The 25,168-nt window shown below is 43.0% G+C and overlaps 1 protein-coding gene across 6 annotated transcripts in view; it reads right to left on the bottom strand.

The window, feature by feature from the left end:
• Positions 1-25,168, bottom strand: part of MYO1D (myosin ID) — a 157,564-nt gene that overhangs the window by 42,939 nt on the left and 89,457 nt on the right. For 2 of the 6 annotated variants that reach the window (XM_035347447.1, XM_035347449.1), the window contains exons 20-21: positions 18,776-18,889; positions 13,282-13,436 (exon numbers count right to left, since the gene is read on the bottom strand). In XM_035347447.1, the coding sequence (XP_035203338.1) occupies positions 13,282-13,436; positions 18,776-18,889 (269 nt within the window). Of the gene's footprint in view, positions 1-1,765; positions 2,031-5,908; positions 12,122-13,281; positions 13,437-17,285; positions 17,658-18,775; positions 18,890-25,168 lie in introns of those variants that run through there. The other 4 variants (XM_035347448.1, XM_035347450.1, XM_035347451.1 and 1 more) reach the window with 4 other exon arrangements.

Below are 25,168 nucleotides of genomic sequence, written 5' to 3'. Positions count from 1 at the left end.
GCTGTACGCAGAGCATCGCTAGGACTCGCCAGGCACAGCAGCTGCTTGTTCTGCCTTGTGGAAATGGTTGTGTAGAGGTCTGCTGATGAGGAATATGGGAAAATGTAGTTTGGGATTTTATGCCAAGGGGATTTTAATGGAATTGCAGCATTATCCTCTCCTCTAATTCCCTTTCCTACCCTTGGATTTCTTAAGCTAGGGAAATCAACCTCAAAACACCCCCTCTGTCTTGCTGAATAGTGTGTTTGGAGAACAAACAAAACAAAACAAAACAAAACAAAACAACGAGGAAGGATTGGGAAGAAAAGAAAACCAATCTGTCTATTTGTTCCACAAGCTCTGGGGATCGCTGTGTGCTTGCGTAAGGGTGGAACAGAGGAGGGATGGGACAAGGAGAGGCAGGATGCCCGGGAGAGCAGCTGCCTCCTACCATGCCTCTCTGCTGCTGCGCTGGGAAGCCAAGGCCAGCCGCAAATGGAGGGATGTGCCAAGCCCAGAAGAATAGCTTCACCGTGTGGATAGAGGCCCAAACTGCAGCGGACGCTCAAACCCCAGAAGAGGGACGACAACCCATCATCTGCCATTTCCTGAAAGCCTTCATGGCAGAGTGCTCTGTGGTGCTCTCGCGCTGGAATCCAGGTGCAGTGCGCTGGCTCCAAGATGCTTTTCTCCCGCTGTGTGTGGCACAGGACCCCGCTGGTTTCAGAGCAGGAACAGCCCTGCAAGCTGCTCAGGTCCCGTGTTTGTGCAGCGCTTTCCCCTCTGTCACTGAGCACTGCCAGTCTGCAGGGGCTGACTGGCACTGGTGCCATTCAGCAGGAGAGGGAGCTTGGAGAGGGCAGAAAAAGGAAAAATACAACTAACAGTTTACACCAGTGCAAGATGTTCCCAAATATTCAATAAAAACTGGATTGTGGTTGCGTGAACAGGAAGAAGAGGCTAGTTTGGTTTCATTTTCAGATGCGCAGGAGACATGTAATGCTATTTCAAATTGCAGTTTACATCCCACTCAGCTCTGCCTTAACAAAACAAACTAGCATGTTGTTTCTAAAGCTTAATTGTTTAGTAGTCTGAGAGCAGACGGTGCTAGCATTCTCAAGGTCCTCAGCGATGTGAGCAGAGATGGACATTGCAGAGAATGACTCTCCAATATAGCGGCTTAGAAAGTTTTGGCATTTCAGGAGTTTCCTGGTCCTGGCTGAGGGCCTGGCTGTTCACCATGCCCCTTGCATACTTGTAGCTCCTTCCACCTCATCTTTCCTCATCAGTGGAAAAAAAAAAAAGAAAAAAAAGAAAAAAAAATGCCAATGAAAACAGAAACTTGTGCACCTTAGAGGCAGAGTGCAACATCTGACGTGATGAGAAGGTGGAAGCAGTAGGTGCTGTTTGGGCTTTCCCTGATTTGGTTTTGTCTCATTTACCTTTTGGCACTGAAGCGGCCAAATGAAGTCCCTGACAAAAACCAGCTATAACAGAAGAGCGTAAGCACCCCCTCATCCCCAGCACAAGCTGCACACTGCAGAGAGGGCAGGTCTTTGGAAGCAAAACCTCTCCTCCTGCCTAGCGGTACACAGGCACACGGGTAACGAGCCCATCACACCAAGTGCATTTTGCCAACTATTTATCAAACCACCGAGTGTCATTTGAAGAAAATGGCTCATTGTTTTTCTCTCCGTAATTGCTGTCCACTGAAAGCTGCGGAGATGCTGAAGGCATGTATAATCACAGCCGCTCCCATTTAGCTCCCAGGAAAAGGCAGGTCGAGCTGAAGCACCCAAAGGACATTGCGGAGCCTCGTCAGCAGGCAGCTATGGCACAGTTTGGCTCTAGCAGGACAGCAGGGTAAGCGCTGGAGCCCCTGACCGAAGCTTTAAATAACGGAATGGTTACGGCAGACATTCCTCGCAGCAGCTCAAACACCACTATTTGGGTTTGAACTCATTTAGTTATTCCAAAGAAAAGCAGCTGTTGTGCTGTGATGGTCTGCAGTCTCTCCCCACATACATCTCTCAGACTACTTGATGTTCTGCCTCAAAAAAAAACACAAACAAAAAAAAACCACCAGGTTTTAAGGCAAAACAGTGTATCACTTTGATCATTTCCAGGCTTCAGAGCTCTAACTATGATGTGCCCCATTAGCCTGGTACCAGCAGCACATTTTAAGGCTAGATTCTTTAAGGTGACATTTTATAATGTATATTTTGTTTCAAACATCCCTAAGTGCTACGACTGCCCCCACTGCAGCATGGTGTGGAAATCAGGGACAATACAGCTCATGTCAGTGTTGTCCTCTGGAGCTTGTCATACAGAAAGGCGCAATCCAGCAACCACATCTGGGGACAGAAATGCCTGAGCTCCAGCTGAGTGTTGGGTTCAGAGCCACTGGACAGAGATTTATCCCCCACAGAGGGGCTCCTGGGGATTCATGCCCTGCAGGTCCTGCATATGAGCTCCTGGGGACTTTGCATGCTTTGAAGTTGCCACCCAACCCAAACAAGCTCACTGATATGCAGCACATGCGTGGTTCCGCTGGAAGTTGATGAAGAGCAATGGAAAGCCACAGTAACGCACGCTGCTGAAGGAGAAACCCTTTGCGCAGCCCTACACCTTGTTCTGCTCCCTGTGGGGTGCCAGAGATTGCACCTCGGAAAGGAAGAAATTCTGCTTTCTGAGAGAGAAAGCCAGATGTTTTTTATCAGAGCCTGTCCTCAGCACTGCTGTATAACACACCAAATCACTGCATCACCAAGGGACAAGCCCTCTAGGGCACGATCTGGTCACCCAAGGCCATCTTCCCCAGAGTAAAGGCACCTGCTGGGACACGAGAGCCCTCGGAGCAACAGACACCATCCATCAGTCCTTCCCCACACGAGAGATCACCCATCAGCATGGCTACAGGCACTGGAGGCTCTGGCACTGGGTACAAAACGCAGAATGGGAATTCTACACCAGCTCTCTCCTTTCCTGTATTTCTTTAGCCTTCCTACTTAATTTAGCATCCAAACATACTATTTGGACAGTAAATTATTACATGTAACGACTGAGCGACAGACAGGATCAAACAGTTTCATTCTTGTAAGGAAATTTACCTCGGATCATTCTTGACACCTCTCTTTTGAAAAGCGGAGGAAAAAAGCAGTATTTAAGCAATGGCAAATCAAAACTGATTCAGGGATCTGAAGGACTGAAATGAAGCCAACACATTAAAACTAACCGCAGAATTTATCATAACTACACTTACGCAAATCTTTTTGATATTACATAAAAACCAACACAGCATTATTTTTAGGAATTTGGCACACTAGACTAGAGCCATGGACAAAACACGCGAGCACATATTTCTCTCAGATATGAGAGTAAGAAACACAGCAGCAGAATTACAAGCTGGAAAAGAAAAATTTATAAGGAGAGCAATACACTGAGCGCAATATATTAAGTAGATATACTTCAATTTTATACTGTGAATTTGATCCCACAGACTGTACTGTCTTTTTCCAGCCTGCTTTTTAACCTGAGCTGTAAAACTTCAGCTCAGATGTTAAGTCCTGAATCCGTTGTAAAAGGAAAAAAATAAAAGCTGTAAAGTTTGTCAAGAATCGAAAGGTGATTCTTTGGGGGTTAGTTTGTTGTTGGCAAAGGCAGGTTAGTACAGCCACATTAAATTACTAATTTATTTGACCTTATCTTTAGGAGAAATTGCTGGGACCCAGTATTTTACCAAATTTTAGTCTCCATTTAAAAATTAAGTTCCTTAGACATCTTCAAAAATATCAAGTACCAAAATAGGTTTCTTTACCACATCTAGATTTTATCAGACAGATACTTCACACTTTCTAGAGAACAAAACAAAACCAACCTTCTACACATAAAAATGTAGTTATGCACAAAAGTCATGACTTTTGAAAGCAGTCTCAGAAACAGGGCACCTTTTCAAGAATAATTCAAACACTGAGTTTACAAGATGAAATGCTCTGGGTAAGAGATAAATAGAAAGAAAGAAAGCTTAAAGGAGAAATTTGTGGCTCTGCCAAAGATGCTATAAAGTGGGAAACTGGAAGGAAAAATTCATTAAAATGTACTTTTACAATGCTTTATTTTATACAAGAATGTGAACAAGAACAGAAATTATTCTGATGATGTTTATCAAATATCTAAAGACTTCCAGAGAAAATGCACATATTTCCCCTTTGTTTCAAACACTGAACTAGGAAGCCTATTTTAATATTTTTTCACTTCTTTAAAATTATGAAACCCTTGAAAACAATTTTTGTCCTTACCCTCACCAAAAACATCTTTTTTGATATTTAGCAGATCTCTCAGAAGTTGAATGCGTGCAGTTTAAAGGCAAAGCTGTCCAGAAGCTTGGGTCTAGATTTGCTGCTCCACAGAGCTGATGAACTCAGCACCTTTAATCAGAAGTATTGAGACTACACACAGGAAAACTATCCCGCAAGTGACTCACTGTAAACAGACGGCGAACACATCAACTTCTGGTAACATTGAAGCATCACCTATGAGACATTTTTAATCTCCAAAGGCTTGTAACTAGCAGCTCCTGGATGCTGGCAACCCCAACATGGTCAGTCAGCAGCTGCATCCCACCTAACGGGGAGGAAAGAGGTTAAACATTTGGCCAAGATGTCACAGCGAGTGGAAGAGCAGGCACAGGGATGTGAGTGAGTTCTGTGTTTAGACCAAAAATACATCTGTATTCATTTTGAGTCCAAACCTGCATTTTTTGCAAACAGATAAGTAAAACATGTTCAGTCTAGTTAGAGCAGACTACAAACTACAAGGGGAGTGTAGAAGATTACTTCTCTAGTAGCTTGTTTTCAAACGCAGTGTCCCTTTGCTTAAGCACGAGGCAGATGGCATGAATTACAACCCCTCCCCAAATAAAACAAAAATATAAAAGTTTTATATGCCTGAGATTTGTGGAGCAGGGAGGTTCCCAGCACGCAGGCCGGCGGATGCCAGGACAGCTGCTCGGGGCAGATGGGTCCTTTGACAGCTTGATAATACGGACTTGCTGGTGAAACTAAGCCCTGGTAGGGACAGCCAACGTGGGGCCATCTGTTTACTGGAAAGGAAAGGCTCTTGGAACAGCAGGTAGCCAATGCTTTGGTTGAGAATTAAACCAACAGCAAGATCATCAGTATTTACAACCTTTACTTGTGCAGCTACATACATACAGCTGGCAGCGCAACTCTTCCATGTCAGGCTGCTCCCGCGCAATGCTGTAGCACCGCACTCAGCTTCTACATGTGACCTGGGATTTTTGCACGGTGTGCACCACCTATGGCTTTTTAGAAGATGCTTTCTGCTTATGTCTGTTTGTTAATGCCAGGCAAGGTTTGCTTCAAACTTTCAGAGTCTTGGATGAATGCCAAGCGCTGTAGTTTAAGACTGAAAATAATAATATGGTCAGAAGGTGTACGAATTGATACACTGAACACAGCAGAAAACCCATAAGGAACTTTTTTTTGTAAGATGAAACATTCCCATTCACCTGTTCACATAATGATACCTTCTCTGGGGAAAATCCACAGCACGCAGCAACAAAAATGAAGTTCAGTTGGGAAGGCTGGTGCGCTAGCTGGAGAATGCAGAAACTCTGCATTGCTGCACCACGATTACTGCTCAGCTGTGATTTCTTTAATCATTTTTATATTCTGATCATCGATTTCTCAAGGACAGTAGGGAACTGGACAGAGCCCCATAAAAGGGCAGAGAAAATGTTAAGTGCTCTGAAATATTAAAATGTTAACATTTGGAAGCATGATGGCTTCTATAACACCTAGACAGCAGGAGGAGGAGGAGGAGGAGGATGGGTTTGAATTTTCTATTCTAGGACATGCAAAGCATGTAACACAGCTTCTGATAGTTTTTTTTTTTTTTTTTTTTTTTTTTTCAGAACACAAATAATCCTTCCAGTTTCACCCTACTGCCATAGACAGTCCAAGAAGAGAAAGGATTCATCTGTTTTAACCCAGTGCATCCACTAGCTGGGGATTAGGAATGAACTGGGCATCTCAAATAACACTTTGAAAAGGCTAATAAGACAAAAAAAAACATTAGTTAACGACACATCCAACTTGTATGATGAGCTGGAGAAGAATTTTGGGTCACTGAGGAGCTGTTTTTATCAGAATTATGGTTACAGCAAAAAAATGGTTCTAAATTTTTGAAGTAATCAATGATAATTTATTTATTTATTTTATGTGCCCTATAGAACACTTTCTCAGCAACCTCTACACAAAACAACTTCAGAAAACATCAAGCAGCCGAACACTGAAAGTCCATCTCCTTCAAAGAACATCAAGCTCCAATAATTCTGTCTACCAAGATCTCCATCCATCCCAGGAGCACCCCGAACTCCTGCCTGGAGCTTTACCATCTGGGTGCTCTTTACAAAACAGACAGTATCACAGTTACCTTCTACTGGCATCTGTGTGCAGCTCGACTGTGTTTCAGCCACAGCGGTGTTCTCTTTCCAGAGAATTTCAGAGAGAATTTGTGTTGACAATGGGAGTAGGACTTGGGAAAGAAAAGCTGACCAGTAAAACTCTTCACAATCAACGGAACATCATAAAATATAATAAATTGCTACTATTACATTATCAGACAAAAGAATTGACTTTTAGATTTAGAGGTCAAGTACTCAAATAAGGGACTCAAAATTTTGCAGCAAAGATTAAAGTCAGCCTCTTGAGAGCCCAATCCCCCCTCCAGAGCTCACTTTATACTCAGCATAAATCCAGGACTGCAGGAGACAAAGTTATCTGCACTGTGCCAGGAATGTATTAAGAAGTATAACAAAAGGCTACTTTTTCCACCAGGATGTGGGAGAGGGAAAGCTTCCCTGGTCAGGGGGTTCAGGACCCATGTCAGAGACAGTGAATGAACTCTGCTCCAGCAACAGCATCAGGAAGATGCATTTTAAGAAAGGAACCAATCCTCTTCTGACTGCCTTAATGAGTTCCCTTCTAGCATGGCAGTTCTCTAGATAAGCTCAGTAGCATCAATAGCTGAAGAAAACTTCCCCAAATAATACAAAATTTAAAAAGAGGACATTAAGAGTTTATCATGGTGCTAGAATTCCTCCTGTTCATGCCCTGAACTCACCAAAAGCAACAAATCTTTCATCTACACAGTGTATTTTCCAAAGAAAAACTGTCATTTCTTAATCCCAGTTACAACTGTGTGGTTAACAAACCTGCACAGGAATTACCAGAGATGATCATAAAGATCGTAAGTTAGCCAAAGGCAAATCTTAGCTAAATCCTAGAAAAAAATTCTAAGCCACAATGACAAGGTTAGAGAAATTAAGCTTTTTTTTTTTTTTTTTTTTTTTTTTTTTAATTTTATGTATTTTATTGAATGAGGAAATTGTTTTTTCTTTTGCCACCATCCTGCTGCAGGGTTGAGTACCTGGTGCTTAGAAGCTGACAGCTAACTGCAGGCTAGGGCTCCTCCCAGACAACAGCAGAGTTTTACTAGAAGTTATGAATAGAAATCCTGTATAAAAACAAAGCTATTTATGCTCCACTCAAGCACTGAAAAAAATGTTACAGAGGAATCTGATATGAATAAAGTCTAGCCCTTTGTCAGGATTCAGCCGATGATAACAATGGTGTCAGCCACTGGCACAGCTGAATCAGAACTAAACATGGGTTAGTTGGCAGTGGTGACAAAGGACAAATCGCATTAAATAGCAATTTAGAAGCAGTTTGTTTCCAGCCTGGTTTTCTGAAGCAGCGCTCAACTCCTTTTGATCTTGTCTAGCCTACAAGAAACCCCCAGTACAGATGGAAACTTCCAGTTAAAGAGAGCTCATCACGAGCCTGGCTGCCGGCGCTGCTGACACCCATTGTCAGCAAGAGATAATTTTCGTAGCGTTCACAAAGCTTAAGTGACAGATTAATTTGATACCAGCAGCTGTAACACCCTTCCTTTGTGCAGAGGTTTTCTGCCTTATGAGGGATGGTTATTTCCTTGGAGTAAGGATGGCTGGTTAAGAGCACGCTATCACCCATGGATTTTCAAACACTAGTTTGGGCTCCTCTTCCTTCCCTTCGGTCCCAAAGAAACAAGAGTTTTCATCAGAATTGTCTCTTCGAGGTGGTCACCAACCATAGAAAAAAAATGCTTCTGTCTTAAGTCACATGTAAATCTAAGTCGCAGCAGTTAATAAGGTTTCTACAAGAGAAAGGTAAACAGTTTTTAAACAAAGGGAAAATGTTAAACTGATTAAAGTCAGTGAAAGTCAGTTAAAATCAAAATGTTTTAAAACTCTTGCATGACACCTAGGCCTGAGCTGGAAGGTCTATTTCTACATAGTGGAGGAAATAAAATATATTGGATTGATTTTAAACAAACTGGGCTCTCCTGCTTAATGATTTGTGTTCCAGATTGTGCTCATAACTGGGCTGAGGACTGATTTTCCTAAATAAGCAAAATAAAATCATGTTGATTTTTTTTTAATGTTTTAAATGCTCATCCTTACTCCTGCACAATGGATTGAAAATGTGCATTTACAGACTGCTTCTTTCCATCTACCTAGCAAACACTCATGCTATTAACAAAAATCACCCAGGAGGCAGCACTCTCAGAGCTTAACCTTAAACACTGCTATTAAGATAATAGCAAATTTAAAAATCTTTCACTTAAATGTGTTTGCAGAAAGCTTTGTTTGCCACAACATGATTTGTTAAAAAGAACAAAATTCAGAAAATAACATTTGTGAGTTCTCCTGTTCCAAATATATTTAATCTCCCCAAATAGCCTGCAATTCTGGATGGGCTTTATTCTGACACTCAATTTATGTAGTTCAGGGGGATTAGGGGCATCCTGCACTCATGCAAAGTTTGAAGCAATTCCAGTGTTAACAAATATTTATGGCTGGAGCTTTGAACACTAGAAAAGCAGTCAGAAGTGCACTTTTCTTCTCATTTTCTCTCTTCACAACTACTCCATTTCAGTGCAGCTGTTTCAAGAACTTCCAGGTACAGCCAGACCACAACTATTAACTGCTTTCTAACACATCAAGCAAGGCCGTTACCTAATATAGTCTCAAGAACCACTCTGGGAAATATTTTAAAGCACAGCCAGTCAACACAGAGTGGATATATATTAAGCAGAGTGGCTGCGTTGGAGGTGTGTGTGGAACCTTGCAAAAAGCACAACCACTGCAGCCCTCTGCTCCCCAGTGCAACGCAATGCTGCTTCTCCCCCTTGCACCTGCCTGGTCTGCCTAGGCAGCAAACTCTTGCACCGGGATCTGTTTGTTTACAGTGTTTAGCACAATAAAGCTGTAATCCCAGATACATCCCCTGTGTGCCACCATGCTGCTGAGGGCAGGCAAAGAAAGAGGCTTTTTGCAAGGATGCGCTGCCCTATGCAGATCTTGCTTAATAAGGAAGCCTGGGGAAACTGCACACCTTACACCTAACATGTTTATTTTGAAAGGCTGATGAGACAGATTTTGCCCATATTTAAAATATATATATATGTATACACACACACACAGCCACACTCCTGCATTACATACATACAATGTACACATATGTGCCACTAAGTCAAATAACCAAGCCTCTCTGCTTCCACAATCAAACAAACCGCTACCATCTCATATAACATCATGAAATGCACAGATGGAGCAAAATTCCTATACTGAATGCATGTGAGAGGGAAAGCTGAGAAACAATCTTCCTAAAGACACCTTCATGCCAGGCCAAAAAGAGCCCTGTGTGCAAGAAGAACAGGATAACTGACTCTAATGAAACCTACAGCCCGTTGCCTTTAGCCTGACATCCGTTTTTATGAATTACTGTTTGGTCAATAGTGTAACAGTGCCAAGGCAATTGGCTCTAAGGCATGCCTGTTTAAGAACCCAGAACTAAAGAAAATTAATCCAGTGAGCACTAATGATTAAAATTGGCTGACAGGTCTCAAAGCGGAATGGAAAATATAAAATTATCCTTAGGCAAGTGATTTTCTGCTGGAGTTCTGCAGGAATTACTTTTTACTGTTCTTTTAACTCCTCCTTCCCTTCAGCAATCCTGGTAGAAAATCAGTGGTTGTGGCTGCAGACAATGCAGGGATTAGGGGAACAGAAACACTGAAGAGAGCTGGCCACTGATACCCATGCAGCTTAGATCAATATGCATGCTGAACAGAAAATACTAAGTGTGTTTAAACCAGACATAAAAAAAATAAAATCTTTAGGTTTGGATGTACTGCAGAATGGAGCACAATGCCTGGAAACAAAGGATGGGTCTCGGTCACCTTTGGTGATGACATCTGAGCTGCCTTTACCATCAAGGGTGTTCATCTGGTGATGCTTCCACACTTCAGGAGGAACCAGACAGGAGCTGACAGAGGCAGTGTGAGACCCACCAGAGGATGAGAAGGAATTCGTTCTGTGAAAACGGGCTAGAAACAGGTCTTCTCTGGCAAAGTACAGCTCCAAAGTACATCCAGAAAGAGTCCTCAGCACACTGGACTTGACCTGCTGGAGAAGTCTTCTAAATGCTTAAAGACCCTGAAGCAACTTTGATGTAAAAGATGGAGAAGATAAATCCTTTCCTGGCTGAAAGCCCTCACCCTTTTACATCCACTCTTCTGGAAAAGCTTCTCAGGTCCCTTTTTCCTGAACACGAGCTCCAGCACTTGACGGTACGCTGTGGCCATAGCATTAGTATTTCAGCCAGCTCTGCCATTATTTCTGTTGGGAATTCAGTTAGCTAAATAATTGCTTTGTTTTAAAAAAATAACAGCTGCCAAATCACAAACATGACTCAAACACCCATTAGCCCGACTACATTCAGTTCCCTAACACCTTAACCAGCAGAGTTGCTGCTCCAAAATTGTAGAGCTCATAGAAACTTCATGTTAGTTTTACACTAAAAAGCTTATTCATTTGTGACCACAACCTGAAAGTGTGAAAACTACCACTAGGAATCAAACAAAGCATCCGAATGAGAAGGTCTGGACGTCCTCAGCACAGGTGTCACCACCAGTCTCCTCCTAGTCCTGCCTATACGTTAGTACGGATTGTCAGAGTTTGTAATGATTTTCTCACCCAAGTATTTAAAACATCGTTATGTATTACATGGAACCACAGGTAGCTGTACAACCTCACCCTTGCTAAAACCTCCTAACGGAGATGTGAGGACTGGGACCAGGATGGCTGGAAACTACTTTGTACGTTTGGAGAGGACCTTACGCGAGACCCCGCTGCCACCCAAGGAAGCCGCCCTGCACATCACAGGTGTAGCACGGTTCCGAAGTCACATCCAGGGTCACTCAGCCACCCGACTTTCACAGGGTTTTACTGCCGGATCCACTTTGTCACAGCAAGCACCTCCTGACAGGCAGGACAGGGAAACCTGACACTTGCCATGAGGCACACAGCGATTCTCAGCTAATCCTGTTTAATGAGGAATTCCCAAAGTGCTTCTCAATGGGTCAGCTAATCCCATTCACAGACAGGATTTTTTTTACACTTAGAAAATTGAAACTGGCTGAAAACAAGAATTTTCCCCTTTTATTTTGATTTACAGATATTGCTTTGATAAGGGAAACCATGACATTTGGATATTTGGCAAATTAAACATGAGCTGTTCCTGTACATTATCCCTTAAACCTGTAACCTCGACCAGACATCTGAGAAAAAGTGACTTTCAGACACTTCCATGTAACAAGCTGTGCTGAGAGTTCATTTAAAACAATAAAAAAACAAACCGATACTGTAGTAAGTGAATATTAAACAGCATGTAAGAGTACTGTCTTTAAAATGGCAGTTAACTAATTAGATGGATAAAAACTAAAACTAATTATTTTTTAAAATAAAAATGTCATTGTTAAATCAGTATAAGAAATTGAAAATCAACAGTTTATACCCCTACATGAAACGCTCAGTATTTTAGACCAGTCCCCACAATGGTCTCAGCATGACAAAAGGATGGGGTGCTTTATTGTAATGGCTGGGGAAAAGGAACAGCAAAGCAGGGAAGTCTGAACACTGAGAATACAGGATCTGGGGTGCAATCAACAGTTTCACAGCTCTTCCCAACATAGACTTGTTAAGGCACTGAAGAGCATCAGCTGGAGGTTTCACCTGTGTTCAAAACACATCAGACATGAAAGACATCCAGCTACTTCACAGGACTCCTGAAAGGAAGCATGCTGCTTTACAAGACGTATTCCCATAACCTCCTGAGCATCCATGAGTAGCTACATTTGAAAATTAAACTATATTGAGGTAAACACACACAAAAAAAGAGAATCCTTTCTGTTGCTTTTCAGCGCTGAATTTCTCAAAGCAAGTTATGCCAATGCTTAGAATTAATTTCAGATGAACTTGGCACCTATCTCCCGTAGTACTTACAAAAGTGTCTAAATCAGCATGCTCTTCTCAGGTTCATGTAAAAAATTACCCAGGCACCTAATATAGCAAATTCACTCACTGTCCTGCCACCTGCAGCTCCAAATGAGTATTTACCTATAAAGAATCCTCTTTATCCATCATAAATGAAGCACAATATTATGAATGGCAAAAACCAAATGCTGCATGTGATGCTGATCAGTATTGATTCTTGTGAGAACTGTTCTGCAGGAGCAAGAGAAGACTCTGAAGGTTTGTCCAGTTGTCAGACCATTTCTCTACAGAGTTAATTTTATGTGATTGTCTGCAATGCAATGACTGCTGTGCAGCTTTTCTGTGCAATCCCAAACCTGCTGTATACTATAAAGTTGATTATTGCTAGTTCAGCTGTACCTCCAAGAAGCTCAATGCAAGATAACCACTTAAGTGTTTAGTCTACCACTAAACAGATTTTACACAGTGATTTGCAAGTGAGACAATTTGCAGGGATTCAGAGACAACGTTTTACAGCTCAAGCACTAAATGATCTACTGACACTAGTGGCAGGGAAAACAATTTGAGAAAGGAATAGCTGTATCCTAATTTTACATACGAAGAGCTTGACCTTAAAACGTGTTTATGACACATTGTGACATACTCAGAATGCATCTTCAGTGATGTGTGTCCCCAAACATGTTCTAATAAGCACATATAGGGAAGGAAGAAAGGGCAAGCAAAGTGTGGGAGCTAAATGATATGTCCCAAAAATACAAGGAAAAATGCTGCTCTGGTATCCTAGTAATACAGCGAAGTAACACAGATAAAACTCAAGACTGACATCAAAATGACTTCACAGCAAGTTTCTGATTTGGCATGCTAGACTGAGTTTTCAGCACAATCCAAACAACACTGACCTCTTGAAGTGGCTCGTCAGGACTCCCACCAGCTCTCCAATCCTGTTGTCATCAGATGGCTCTTTACTGAAGAGACAGACAATGAGATCCTTGTTGTCCTTCGTGTGGAAGACCACAAGCTGGTCCTTTCCATTGGAGACGCTCAATCCTATCAACTGTAAAGAGAAAGCAAGAGCAATGTCATACACTTTGATATATTTTTTTGCTAAGGGCCAGACCAGCTCTTTCCATCCCAGTATGCCATGTTGCCCTCAAGTTCTGCCTCTACCAGCGAGCGCAGTGTCCGGAGAATGGCAGCGTGCAAGCTCACCATACTGCTCCCACAAGCCGAAGTACAAGTGAAATGATAGGTTTGGAGTTTTTTTTTTTTTTTTTTTTTTTTTTTTTTTTTTTTTTTTTTTTTTTTGTTTTGTTTTGTTTGTTTGTTTGTTTGTTTTTGTCAGGGAGGTAGTCAATGGTCCCAGCTAAAATGCAGGGAAATTCTGCCACCTAGGCTGCGTCCCCTGGAGCAGCTCCTGCTAGCAGTGGTGCAGTCCTGCAGTGCCACTTCCAGCACCTTCTGCACTTCCAGCACCACGTGCTGCTCACCAGAGTGCACCAGGAGGTATGAGGCTCCCCCAGATCTCACCCTGGATGACACCACATCGCTCAGGGGCAGATCTACAAGCTTGTTTTATTTTCTTTTCAAGGGAAGTCAACAATAACCATCAGTCTGGCCAACAACCATCTCCTCCGCTCACATCCACAGACACAGCTCCAGGAATGTAATGATATGCAGACAACACAGGAACAAAATCTACTGAAAGCCCAAACATTCTGATGAAGAATATAAGTTGCAAACCCCACAAAGCTGTGTTGATTCCAGTATTTAGTCATGGATTAATGTCTTGCTGTTCTGACAAAATAAAAAGAGATTTTTTTTCTTTTTGGTCTGCTAAGTAATTACTACTTGGTACATTAAAGGCTTTGTCCTCATCATCACCCAAAGCAAAAGCAGGAAAAAATCAGGAGTGGCAGTCTAGGTACACAGGCTATTCAGGTGATTTTTTTTTTTTTTTAAAAAGCATCTATGCTAGGGAAACAAAATATAAGGATGCAAAAAGAAAAATCAAGAGGCAAGTACATTTACAAACTGGTGTTAGAGGGAGAGAGGAAAAAGAATGATTAATACAAACAGATACTAGAACAGACATTCCTTGTCCACCAAAGGAGTACCCAATTCTTTTGAGTCATCCAGGGACAGGCAGAGGGAAGCCACATTCTCCTAAAAGCAAGAGGCATTGCTACACTGTTTTACTGAAATCAAAATCTCATCATCCTCTTTTTAAAGAAATAAAAAAAAAAAGCCTTCTATGCTTTCTACGTATCCCCACTGCCTCTGTTGGAAAGCATATTAGCACAGATCGAGTTGGAGACTATGCAGTACTTTCAGAAGCATGAATATCTCAGAAACAGCCTAAATCCATATGCTTGGTTTAGTAGGCACCGTGCATTATTTCCAAGAAGCCTGTTACAGCTCCGGATGTCTACCACATACCAGACAGCAGCGTTGTCTCTGAAAGGCATGCCACAGCCAGCATGCAGAAGTGTGGTGTGTGCCCTGTTTTCTGGATGAAACACTACACAAGTTGAGAGTCACTCACATTTTGCTGGCTTATTGCAGCACAACAGACGACAGTTATTGCTGATATTCTAGGCGCTAAGCAGAGACCTCCTGCTACCAGTTGCACATACCCAACACAGGTGGAGTTTATTCTCTGCCATTCACGGTATTTTAAGGTTAGGAAATACTTCCAAAACAAGCTACACTTCATGCACACACATCAACAGCTGCCTGGGTTTATGGTGTCCCTTAAAATTAATTTGCATGCTTAAATAACATCCTGGGAGCACAATATCACCACAGGGACTACTGCCATCACGGTTTTAAATGTGTACCAAGTATGAAAGATGAACAAGTTGAAATCTCTGAATTTGAAAAGCCTATTTAAACATTAATTATTCAAAAGAACTGTATTAGAAGTCCATGAGCCCTTCAAAATGTTCCTATTTTGCCCCTCCTCACAAAGCTATCTGAACAAATAAAAATAATACAAAAGAAATAATTTTAGAGAAGGTGCTTATCTCAGTATTTACAAACACTAATATTAGCCCTGCTTGCAGATCAGAAGAAAATTCTCAGCAGCCACAGAATTTCCTTTATTATATTTTTCACTGTACTGGGAAAGACATTCGTAAGATCCTTTCTGCTGCTCAATCATCTTCTAATTCCTTCTTGACAGTATCTGTTTCTTTTTTTCTCCAGGTAAGAATAAAAAGATAATTGTACAGTGGTACTTCTGAAGCAACTGCCAGAACAGTTGCACACAAAAAATCCCCTAAAGTAGCAGCTCGGTCCAGTGAAACCACCAGGGTTGAAAGGAAAGTTATTGCTTTGTAATCATTTGCGCGAAATTACAGATTCCTTACACAGGGTATGAAAGAAGAATGCAGAACCTGAAATCCAAGCAGGCATACATTAAGGGCTATGCTTAAACCATTTACAAGTAAACATAGCTAAAGGAGATGGGAAACTATAGTGCGATTACTTCAGCCGAAAACAAGTTTATGGTAGGAACAGACATTAGCTGACTGTCTCCGATGAGATTTCCATGGAAACACCATCCCTAAGGATGTTGCCATGTTGATAGGGTGCTTCTGAAATGCTGATGGCAAGCAGCACAGCTAACAGGCAGATGAATTTCAGCTGGGTTCACCCTTACATGTTAGAAGGGCAATCCATCTTCCCCAGCGAGCGTGCACCTTTCTGGTGGGACATACCTGATACACCGATAAACACCAAGACCAGTGTATTTATTACCCTTTCGCTTCTCAGAAATATTCATATCAGTTCAAACAATTGTTCTTTCTACGAAAGGGAACAAATATCTGCATCACGGATGGCCACTTACAGCACCTCCCTGCGCACTGCCACGGGGCTCCCACGCAGGCAGAGATCGGGTGTGCAGAAAAACAAGGGAGCACACACGAGGCAGCAGGCAACACATATGCAAATCACTCAGTAACACAACACAAAGCACAACCAGAAAAGGGAAAAGCTATTGGATTACAGCACTGATCATTAGCAGGAGTTTAGTTTAAGAGATACTAGTGAAAAAAACATGTATTTCACATACTATATAGAAACCAAATACATTTCCAAACTCTCTTCTTCCTGCTGCTCAGAGAGGAGCCAGCAGCAAATCAGTAGGACCAGTGGACGTGTCCTGTCACCATGATGCCACCCCTATCCATGTGCCCACAGATTTTCTTGTGTTCCCAAGGACCACAGTGGGGCGGAAGCAGGTGAAAGGAGGACCTTTGGCCAACAGAGCAGAAATACATCATTACAGCATTTACCAAAGATTATTTTCGTCAAACGTCCAGGCTGGAATAAGACTGGCACCTGTGTGAGTCACTGAGGGGTTTTTTAGACCCATTCCTCCCATAGGAAGTACCCCAGGAGCTCTTGGTGATTGGTCAGGTAAAGGAAACTGCAGTCAAGAAGCCTAGGGGTAGGCTGGAAAAGGGAATAATTGCAGATCTACAAATAAAGCTGATTCCTATCTATAGAAATTCAAATATTGTCACAACAGGAGACCTATATGCACAGAACATTTAAGTGCTTTGCTGCTCCAGGAGATGCAAAGCAGACAGCCAACACAGGCAGCCCATGCTACAGCCAAGTCGCCACTCACCCTGTGTGAATGGATCCTCCATTTCAGACATACATGTCTTGCGAAAAAACAGTAATTACTAACATTTCTAAGTAACAGACTTTCTATAGGCAACCTACAAATTGCATCCACATTGCTAGGAAGACAATGAACTCCATCCCAGCCAAACCCAGGACAATAGTTTGTTAAGTGTCTGGCTCCTTTTGCAGTGCATTTGTGTTCCAGCTTCTTTGGAGTTAGGAATAGGAAGCTGATGTTTCCAAACACACTGTACTGCATCCTTCTTTATTTTTTTTAATGCATTAAGGATCTCAGAGGAAAATGTTCAGGCTACCAGTAGCAACAGGAAAGATCTTCCCAGAGTGACCTGGTCTGTTACTTGAATGTACAGCTCCACCTTTAAACCCATCTGCATTACAGACATACTGGGAAAGCAGGGATTTTTCTATAGCTGAGATAAATACAGCTTTACCTATAATTACTCATGGAGCAAGTGAATTGCACTAGCCTAACTATTTTGTCTAAGGTAACAGCTTAGAAAACTAACAGTGAGCAATCGTGATGGACAAAATTCTACCTTGTCTACCTGAGCTCACCTTGATTCTTTGAAAAAAAATCCACCCACCTTGAAAGAGCTGTCTGCCGTAGATTTTAACAAGTCCGTTTGCACAAGAAAGAGTTAGTCATTTAGCACTGTCTGCTGACAATTTCATTTTGTACAATTAAGAGATAACGTCAGTAGAACAGAACATCAACTTAGGAAAATGACCTGCAGCTGCTTAATACATGGCAGTAATATCTTTTCAAAACAAGAGACACTGTCACAGTCACACTGCTTTGCTACAACAGATTCTCGTTTTCTTGTTAGGGGAAACAAGTAAGGCAGGTGAGCAGTTACTCCACATACTGCAGTGTGCAGCTTTGGTGGGTAACCAGCAAGGACGTTAGAAGAAGTCCAACAAAACCATCACTGAGGATGCAATCTGAGCTAATCATTCCATCCATATCTGCAGATTAGGTTTTACTGTTACCCTAATCCCATCTTTAGTCTTTCAGCAATGTGGGGCCTGCAGATTTATTAATTCTTCAAATGCAAACGTCCTAACAAATTTGCATATGGCATTTGCAAGCAACCCAGCCAGGTTCTGTAGGTTTAAGATAATCACAGTGGTGTTACCTCAGGCTGAGGAAAACAAACAAGCAGTTGAATCCACACTCCAGGATGCTGAAGAGCTAAAAATGAGCTTTCCTCCCATCCCCCTTCCTATCAGTGATAATCTGCTTCTTTGTGACTGGCAGCTAAACTCTGCTACCCTGAAGGCCAGATACCTCACTACAATTCTGAATTTTGCTTTGATAAGATTTACATTAAACATGAACAAATATATATATAAATAAAATCAAACAACATGAAGGATCAAACAAACCCCAAGAGACAGAGAAAGTGTGTCTTAAGCCACTGTGAAATGCTAGCCCCCTTATGGGGCCAAGATTTTGCAGCACACAGCAAATAAATAACAAAATAGAAGAACAACCAGAAGAAAGTGCAATAAGCAGTTTGGTTTTTAGCTTTTAATTTATGCACCAAAATTAAAAGCTAACATGAGACATCAGTGCTGTAGATAGTTGCACTTAAGTGGTTTAAAGCTATTAAATATATAAAAAATGTAAACCAAGGTCTTCTTCCATTCTGTAGATCAGAAAACGGAGCTAAACAGTAGATGCACTGCCTGTGACTAAGACAGCCTGAGATGAGCTTCTCCAGGCCTTGTACTTACATTATAGAGGGGGATGGTCTTCATCACTTTGTACTGCTTCATAGGGTCCATCTTATAAAGGTGTCGATCAGTAATGAAAATTGCTCGGTCCTCCACCTTACTAAAGCGATTGACCTGTAAAGAAGTAATTTTTCAGTCACAGTGATCAATGCAAAAAGATGCAGAATAAAAAGTCTGCAGCAGTAGACATGCAAAACTCACGTAGATCTTCAATAGGTTTACTTGAAGGAGTGAAAAGGTTGACCCCATAATCATATTTTATAAACAGAGAAATGGGCAATCTCAAAGAAGCAACATTCCTAGAGCCATCCAGGAGGGCTGGGACAACCGTGGCCTAAACCAAGGACAGATGCCTTCCACTGGCAATTTTTAACCTACGTCCCTGTCCACTGAGCAGACCCCAAAGCCAGGCAGACAGCTTTTGTTCCTACATTATGTATGTGCCTTTGTCACCTCAAAAGAACAATGCCGAACACCTGCCCCCTACAGAGCTAAAAGGGTGTCACCAGGGTGTGTGCCAGACCTGATGCATTTGAAAGCAGATGGCCCATCCTAAATTTGAACAGGTCCCATTTCCCTCTTTTAAAACATTTGTGCTCTCAGTGTAGCCAAGCAACTAGCCCAAGAAGTGGGAAACCTGGACGAGCATCCTTCCCCGGCTCATTAGTGATGTGTTAGCCCTGTAAGGGCACGCTCCTCCACTTCTGCCGCTCTGCAAAAGGAACTGAAGACTGAATAGAGAGGGAGGAGCCTGGGAGAGCCCGGTCTGCATACAGGGACCTGGTGCAACCACCTGGTAGAAGAAAGGCAAGAGTAGTTCTTGGTAAGCACAAGACCCAAGCTGCAATGCCTGCAGGCTGCAAAGGGTATTGAACACAAGCCTCTCCCTTGCTAAGCAAGAAATCCGTTCCCCTTTCCAGGGGGTCTAACCTCAAACCCCAAGCTAGCTCTGGTGCCCATCAGCCTGACAAAAATCTGTCCTTTTTGTGAACTTAGTGAGGGGAGGGCCGCACAAGCACCAGAGCAAGGGAAAGGCACGGTGATTTTCTGGGTGATGATGAACAGGCAGAATGCAGGGCGAGCCAAAGGATCAGCTTGGCTGTGCCAGACCCTGGCTGTCAGTAGCAGGTTTTTCTGTTGAGGTGGACATCACTTATCTGGTATTTTAACTTGACTTTGCTTTCTGTTAAGGACATGGCATTCAAGGCAGTGATGTCTAAGTATCACTGGTGAGTTCAAGACCCTCAAAAGAACTTCTTTAAATTGGGCTTGCTGCCCAGCTACGCTCTCTGCTGCTGTTCTGGGAACACAGAGAGCAAAGCTACAACAAGCAGCGAACTTCTAATGCAGACAGGAAAGCATGCAGAGGCACGTGTACCTCTAAGGTTAACTGACCACTGAGGAAGATTGCTGCTGTTAAATGCTTACACTGTTCTAATGTTGTTTTGAACTGGAATCTGGTCTCCTGATTCACTCCTACAAGATAAATGAGGAAAATCAGACTGTATTTCAAACAACTTCAGTGCTGGCCTCCAGAAAGAGACAAACTTATTTCATCTTTACATGGCTGTACTCTATGACAAAGGTAGAGTGCGGAGGAGATGGAGCTAGACTTCTCAGAGAAGTATGGCCAAAGGACAAGAGGCAATGGGCAGAAAGTGCAGCAGCAGAAAGTCCTATGGGACATATGGGAAAAAAAAACTCACTGGCAGGGTGGAAGCTCTGGTGCAGGGCTCACAGAGGCTGTGCCATCTTCATCCTTGGGGATTTACAAAGCTCAGCTGACGAACAGCCTAAGCAACCTCATCTACTTGAAGCTAGCCCTGCTCTGAGCAGGAGGTCGGACCACAGACTCCAGAGGTCCCTTCCCACCTCGATCATTCTACGATCTCATCAGCCTGTACGCTACCAAGAACATAGATTTCACAGTATCTGAAGTATTGTGACAGTTTCAAGTAGTTCAGCAAATGCGTCTTAGTGTTGCCATTGGGAAGCATTAATATCTTAATATTGCCACTGGGCTCTACAGCTGTAAATTTAAGACCAATTATAGATACAGCTATAATTCAGTGAAGAACCATCAGTTTCCTGCTGAGGCAAACTGCTGTATTACCACCTGTAATCTCATTGTCAGTCAACAGCAGCAGAGATTATTTATACATATGTGTCCCAACCCTCAAGCAATAATCTTAGGCATAGTCAAGAAGATGGCTCACTTCAGTTTATACTCAAAATACTATCCACCTGGGATACTGCTTGCATAACCAGACACTCAGAAGAAAGGGGCAATGAAAGCCAACACTAGCAGCTCCACTGACAGTGCACAGGGAAAAGAAGCTCTGTCTTATAGTATTCTTATATTTTATTTCACGTGGATCAACCCTAAAACTTTTTTTTTTTTTTTAAACCAATTATATTCAACATTTTTATAAAGTAAAAAAATAACTATGGGAAGACAGAAATGCATGAGTTTGCAGCTGTTCTGGAAGAACCAAGTGCAGTTAAAAACAGTCAAGTACACAGCCCCATGTCCTAGTATTTTGTTCCCGTCCACACATCCTGTTTCTACATAAGAGCAAAAAGAAAAAAAAAAAAAGATTATTTAAGGATCAGCTAATGATGCAAAGTAATAGACACAGCCGAGCACCAAGAAATGTAATTATATCATTTCTCTTAATTCCAGATATTCTGATGTTCTGAATTCATGTATATTGTAGGCTATCAATCAGGTCTCCAGCAACAGCATCCCTGATAAATTAAATCACTAAAAATGCTGTCAAATGCCATATAAGCCATAAGCACCTCCGGAAAATTATTGTAAAGACATGCAACTGTTTATTAAGAATGCACTCATTCAAAGGCTACAAGATACTAAATGTTGTACCTTCACAATAACATCTGATTTGGAGAAAATACAGGAAGACTGATACTAGTCAACTACTGTTACATATCTCACACAGTTGATGTGATTTTTTACAGAAACAGAAGTAGGAAGATCACATTCCCACAGGAAAGAAAATTATATTCTCTCCAGAGCAGTGTTTTATACCCTGGGATCATGACTTTAGTCACATCTCCTTTCTATACACAGATCATTTAAATCCCTCCCATCCTCCTGCAGCTCATCACAAATATTATTCTAGGCTGCTGGTGATGTTAGGCTCTAGCAAGCAGGGTTTTCAGAGAGGAAACACGTGTTTCTCTAACATTACAATTAATTCGTCAAGCAAATACTACACAAAATGAGAATATTTAATGCAACCTAGACTTTCACAGGCCCACTCCCAAGAGGCTAGGTACTAAACAGTCACCAAGCAAAGTCTTTGCAGAAGTAAGTAAGAAAGTAAGGCAGAAAGTAAAAAATATTTTTCACCAAGGCAAAACCAGAGTTATCGGTGTATCACAGTCACAGAGATATTTATTAATCAATTGAGAAGTGTAAACAAGGGTGAGATGTGATGAGGCACATGAACATAAATATGATTTTCCTAGGTGAAATCAGGAGACAACTGGAGACCTTAAATATGCTCCACCGACAGGCAGCAGAGTGGCAAAGTTCATAGCAGATAAAAGCAAAAAATGCAAATCGGAGAGCTACATGACAGCTTTAAATTAACCACACCAACTCAGAAAAAGTAACTGAAGATGATTTTAGACAGCTTTGGATATCTTGGCACAAACATGTGAGGCAGCTGAAAACAAGGAAGGAGTTTAAATGCAGTAAAGACAAGCACGGGAAATAATGTCCTGGTTGCCAGGCTCTTACTTGGGATACTGGTGACACACTGGGGTGGAAAAGGCAAATGAGAATATAATGGTTCGAAGAAAGTAAAGAAAAGAGGTAAGAGCCTGGAAAATCTCACAAGCAGAGATGCTGAATGACTGGAATTATGTTAGGAAGGAATGGATGGGAGAAAAAAAATAAAATGAAATATTGAATGCCATGGAGAAAGAAAGTTAGGAGCGTGTGGTGCTGCTTGCGGGGTTCTTTGAGCAGAGCAACGCAGCCTCTGCCAGCCATGCCTGGGATGTGCAGCTCATTGGACACCACTCTCCATGGCTTGGGAAGGCAAGGCTTCCCTAGAAACGTAGAATCATGAAAGTTCTATGTTTTCAATGGAAAACACCTCCAAGATCATCTGGTCCAGCCACCCCCAACCACCAATGTCACCCACTAAACTTCTGTGAAAGCAGCACACACACAAGCCCTGAGAGTTGGCAACAGATTTCTTTATTGCCGGGACATCCTGCAGGTAAGCCTGCGGGATGTCTGAGGTGTTTGGTGGCTCCAAGCTAATGTTTGGCATGGAGCCTGAGTGATGACTGGTAGGGAGCTGGCCGGGCACTCCTGCACTGCTGTTGGTGCTCTCGGATGGCAGAGAGCAAAGACATGCCATGGGAGTCCCAGGTCTGTTCTGGCACAGGTGGATCCACTTCCATTGCCTCCTCCACATCTTCTGGTGGATCCAGCTCCATGGGCTCCATGGTGTTTGGTAGGAGGATAAGCCAGTCCTTGCCTGAGACTGCCCAAACGGGATGCCTTCCATTTGGAATGTTTTCAGGCCAGGGTGTCAAATGAGGGGGTCGACCAATCCCACCCCTAGGACCCATGCCACTCCCAGCTTGATTTTCACGCACGGGTTTGATGCTGCCATCTGTTTTACGGCTATGCCTGGCTCCCACACTGTGTTCCCAACTATGGGCACACCTCTGCTCCCCGCGGCTCTCTGCCTGATGCTCCTGCCTCGGCACCACTCCACCGTTGCACCACTGGTAAGGCCCAGCCCCCCTGGCGCTGGGTGTATGAGCGGGCAGCCTGTTCCCCACATCGTTGCGGTACCAGTGGTACCGCTTAAATGTGTCTTTGGGCTGCATGCCACAGGTCCCTCGAGCACTGGTGTGTCTTGTGCTGCCGGTGCTATACCTCCGCCCATGACACTTCTCCATGTTAGCTGCCTTCTTTCTTGGTGATTCTTTGGACGCCATAGCTGTCCTCGCACACCAAGGAGGGCCGCTTCTCGCCTTGCTCCTTCTAGTCTCCTTCCTGCCGCGTACGCTGGCTATCAGAGGACCGAGTAGCTGAGCGAGCGGTGGCCAGCTGCAGGGGGCCTGTTTTATAGGGCCCACAGCTAAAGCGGGGCAGGGGTGGCCACTGTGACCTCAGCAAAGCCTCTGCGATGGCGTGGCCCATGTGTGCCCAAAGGCGGCTGTGTTGGGACTGGCCTGGAAGATGCCCTCACGTGGCAGAAGGAGGGTTGGGGGTCTGAGGGCCCCTCTTCTGGGTCTGGCTACCCTGGCCATTTGGTTTGCCAGAGAGAAAGGCTGCCCCTTGACCACAAGGACTGTCCTGCACCTCCCATCCTGTGCCCTGGCTTTATTTTTAACACTGTTTTTTAGGTAATTTCATTCTATTCTTTACAGAAAAGAACAGAAGCAAGGTGCATCTTCAGCTCTAATTCCCATGTGCGCTTTGTGCTCTGAGTGAAGAATTTCTTCCTCACATCAGATCTGATCTGAATCTCCCTTCCATTTGTTCAAAGCCGTTATTCCTTGTTCCATGGATACACTCCCTGAGAGAGTCCCTCTCCAGCTTTCTTTTAGGTCACTTTTATGGGTTAGGTTAGGTGGCAAAACTGCAGGACCTTGCAAATTGCAGCCTGATAAGACCTTGTTCCACATCACGTTTTCCAGCTCAGGCTCTAGCCTCTCATCAGTGTCACACAGAATCACAGAAACATTAAGGCTGGAAAACACCTCCAGGATCATCTGGTCCAGCCACCCCCTACCATCAATGTCACCCACTAACCCGTGTCCCCAAGCACCACGTCCACCCTTTCCTCGAACACCCCCAGGGATGGTGACTCCACCACTTCCCAGGGCAACCCGTCCCAATGCCTGACTGCTCTTTCTGAGAAGAAATGTCCCTGCCCTCAAAGCACATTCTGATTCTGAAAGGCAATCTAACATTAGAGCAGTTTTACCAGAGTGTTTCAGACTCTTCCTTGTGTCTACCCACTGTTTGTAGCGTTCACACTGAACAATAAATTCAGCTGAAGAGTTAGAGACACATCAAAGGGGACGAACAGCAGCTTATCTCACATGAGAAGCAAATTCTCGCTGCTGAGGAATTCATGTCCTTTTCATCTCTTTCCAAGCAATTGCTTTGCTTAAGGTGCCTCATGCATCTATGGCATATTTATGTAAATAATACATGCTGTGTTTTTAGAAGTAACCTGTCACATTGGGAAGCACGAACAGAAGAGATTCAGAGAAATGCCAGCACAATTGCAAATGCCACTATTCTTTTTGATTTTGTAGGAGTAGAGACAGGCCTTATGTTCTCAGATACTGATTATACCCTCTCAGAGAACAGCCCTTCCTCGCATTGTGTTC

Source organism: Oxyura jamaicensis, chromosome 27 (genome assembly GCF_011077185.1).
Source record: "Oxyura jamaicensis isolate SHBP4307 breed ruddy duck chromosome 27, BPBGC_Ojam_1.0, whole genome shotgun sequence".
NCBI classification, from domain to species: domain Eukaryota; kingdom Metazoa; phylum Chordata; class Aves; order Anseriformes; family Anatidae; genus Oxyura; species Oxyura jamaicensis.
Note: the sequence above shows the minus strand (reverse complement) of the source record. Positions and strands in the feature narration are given on the sequence as shown.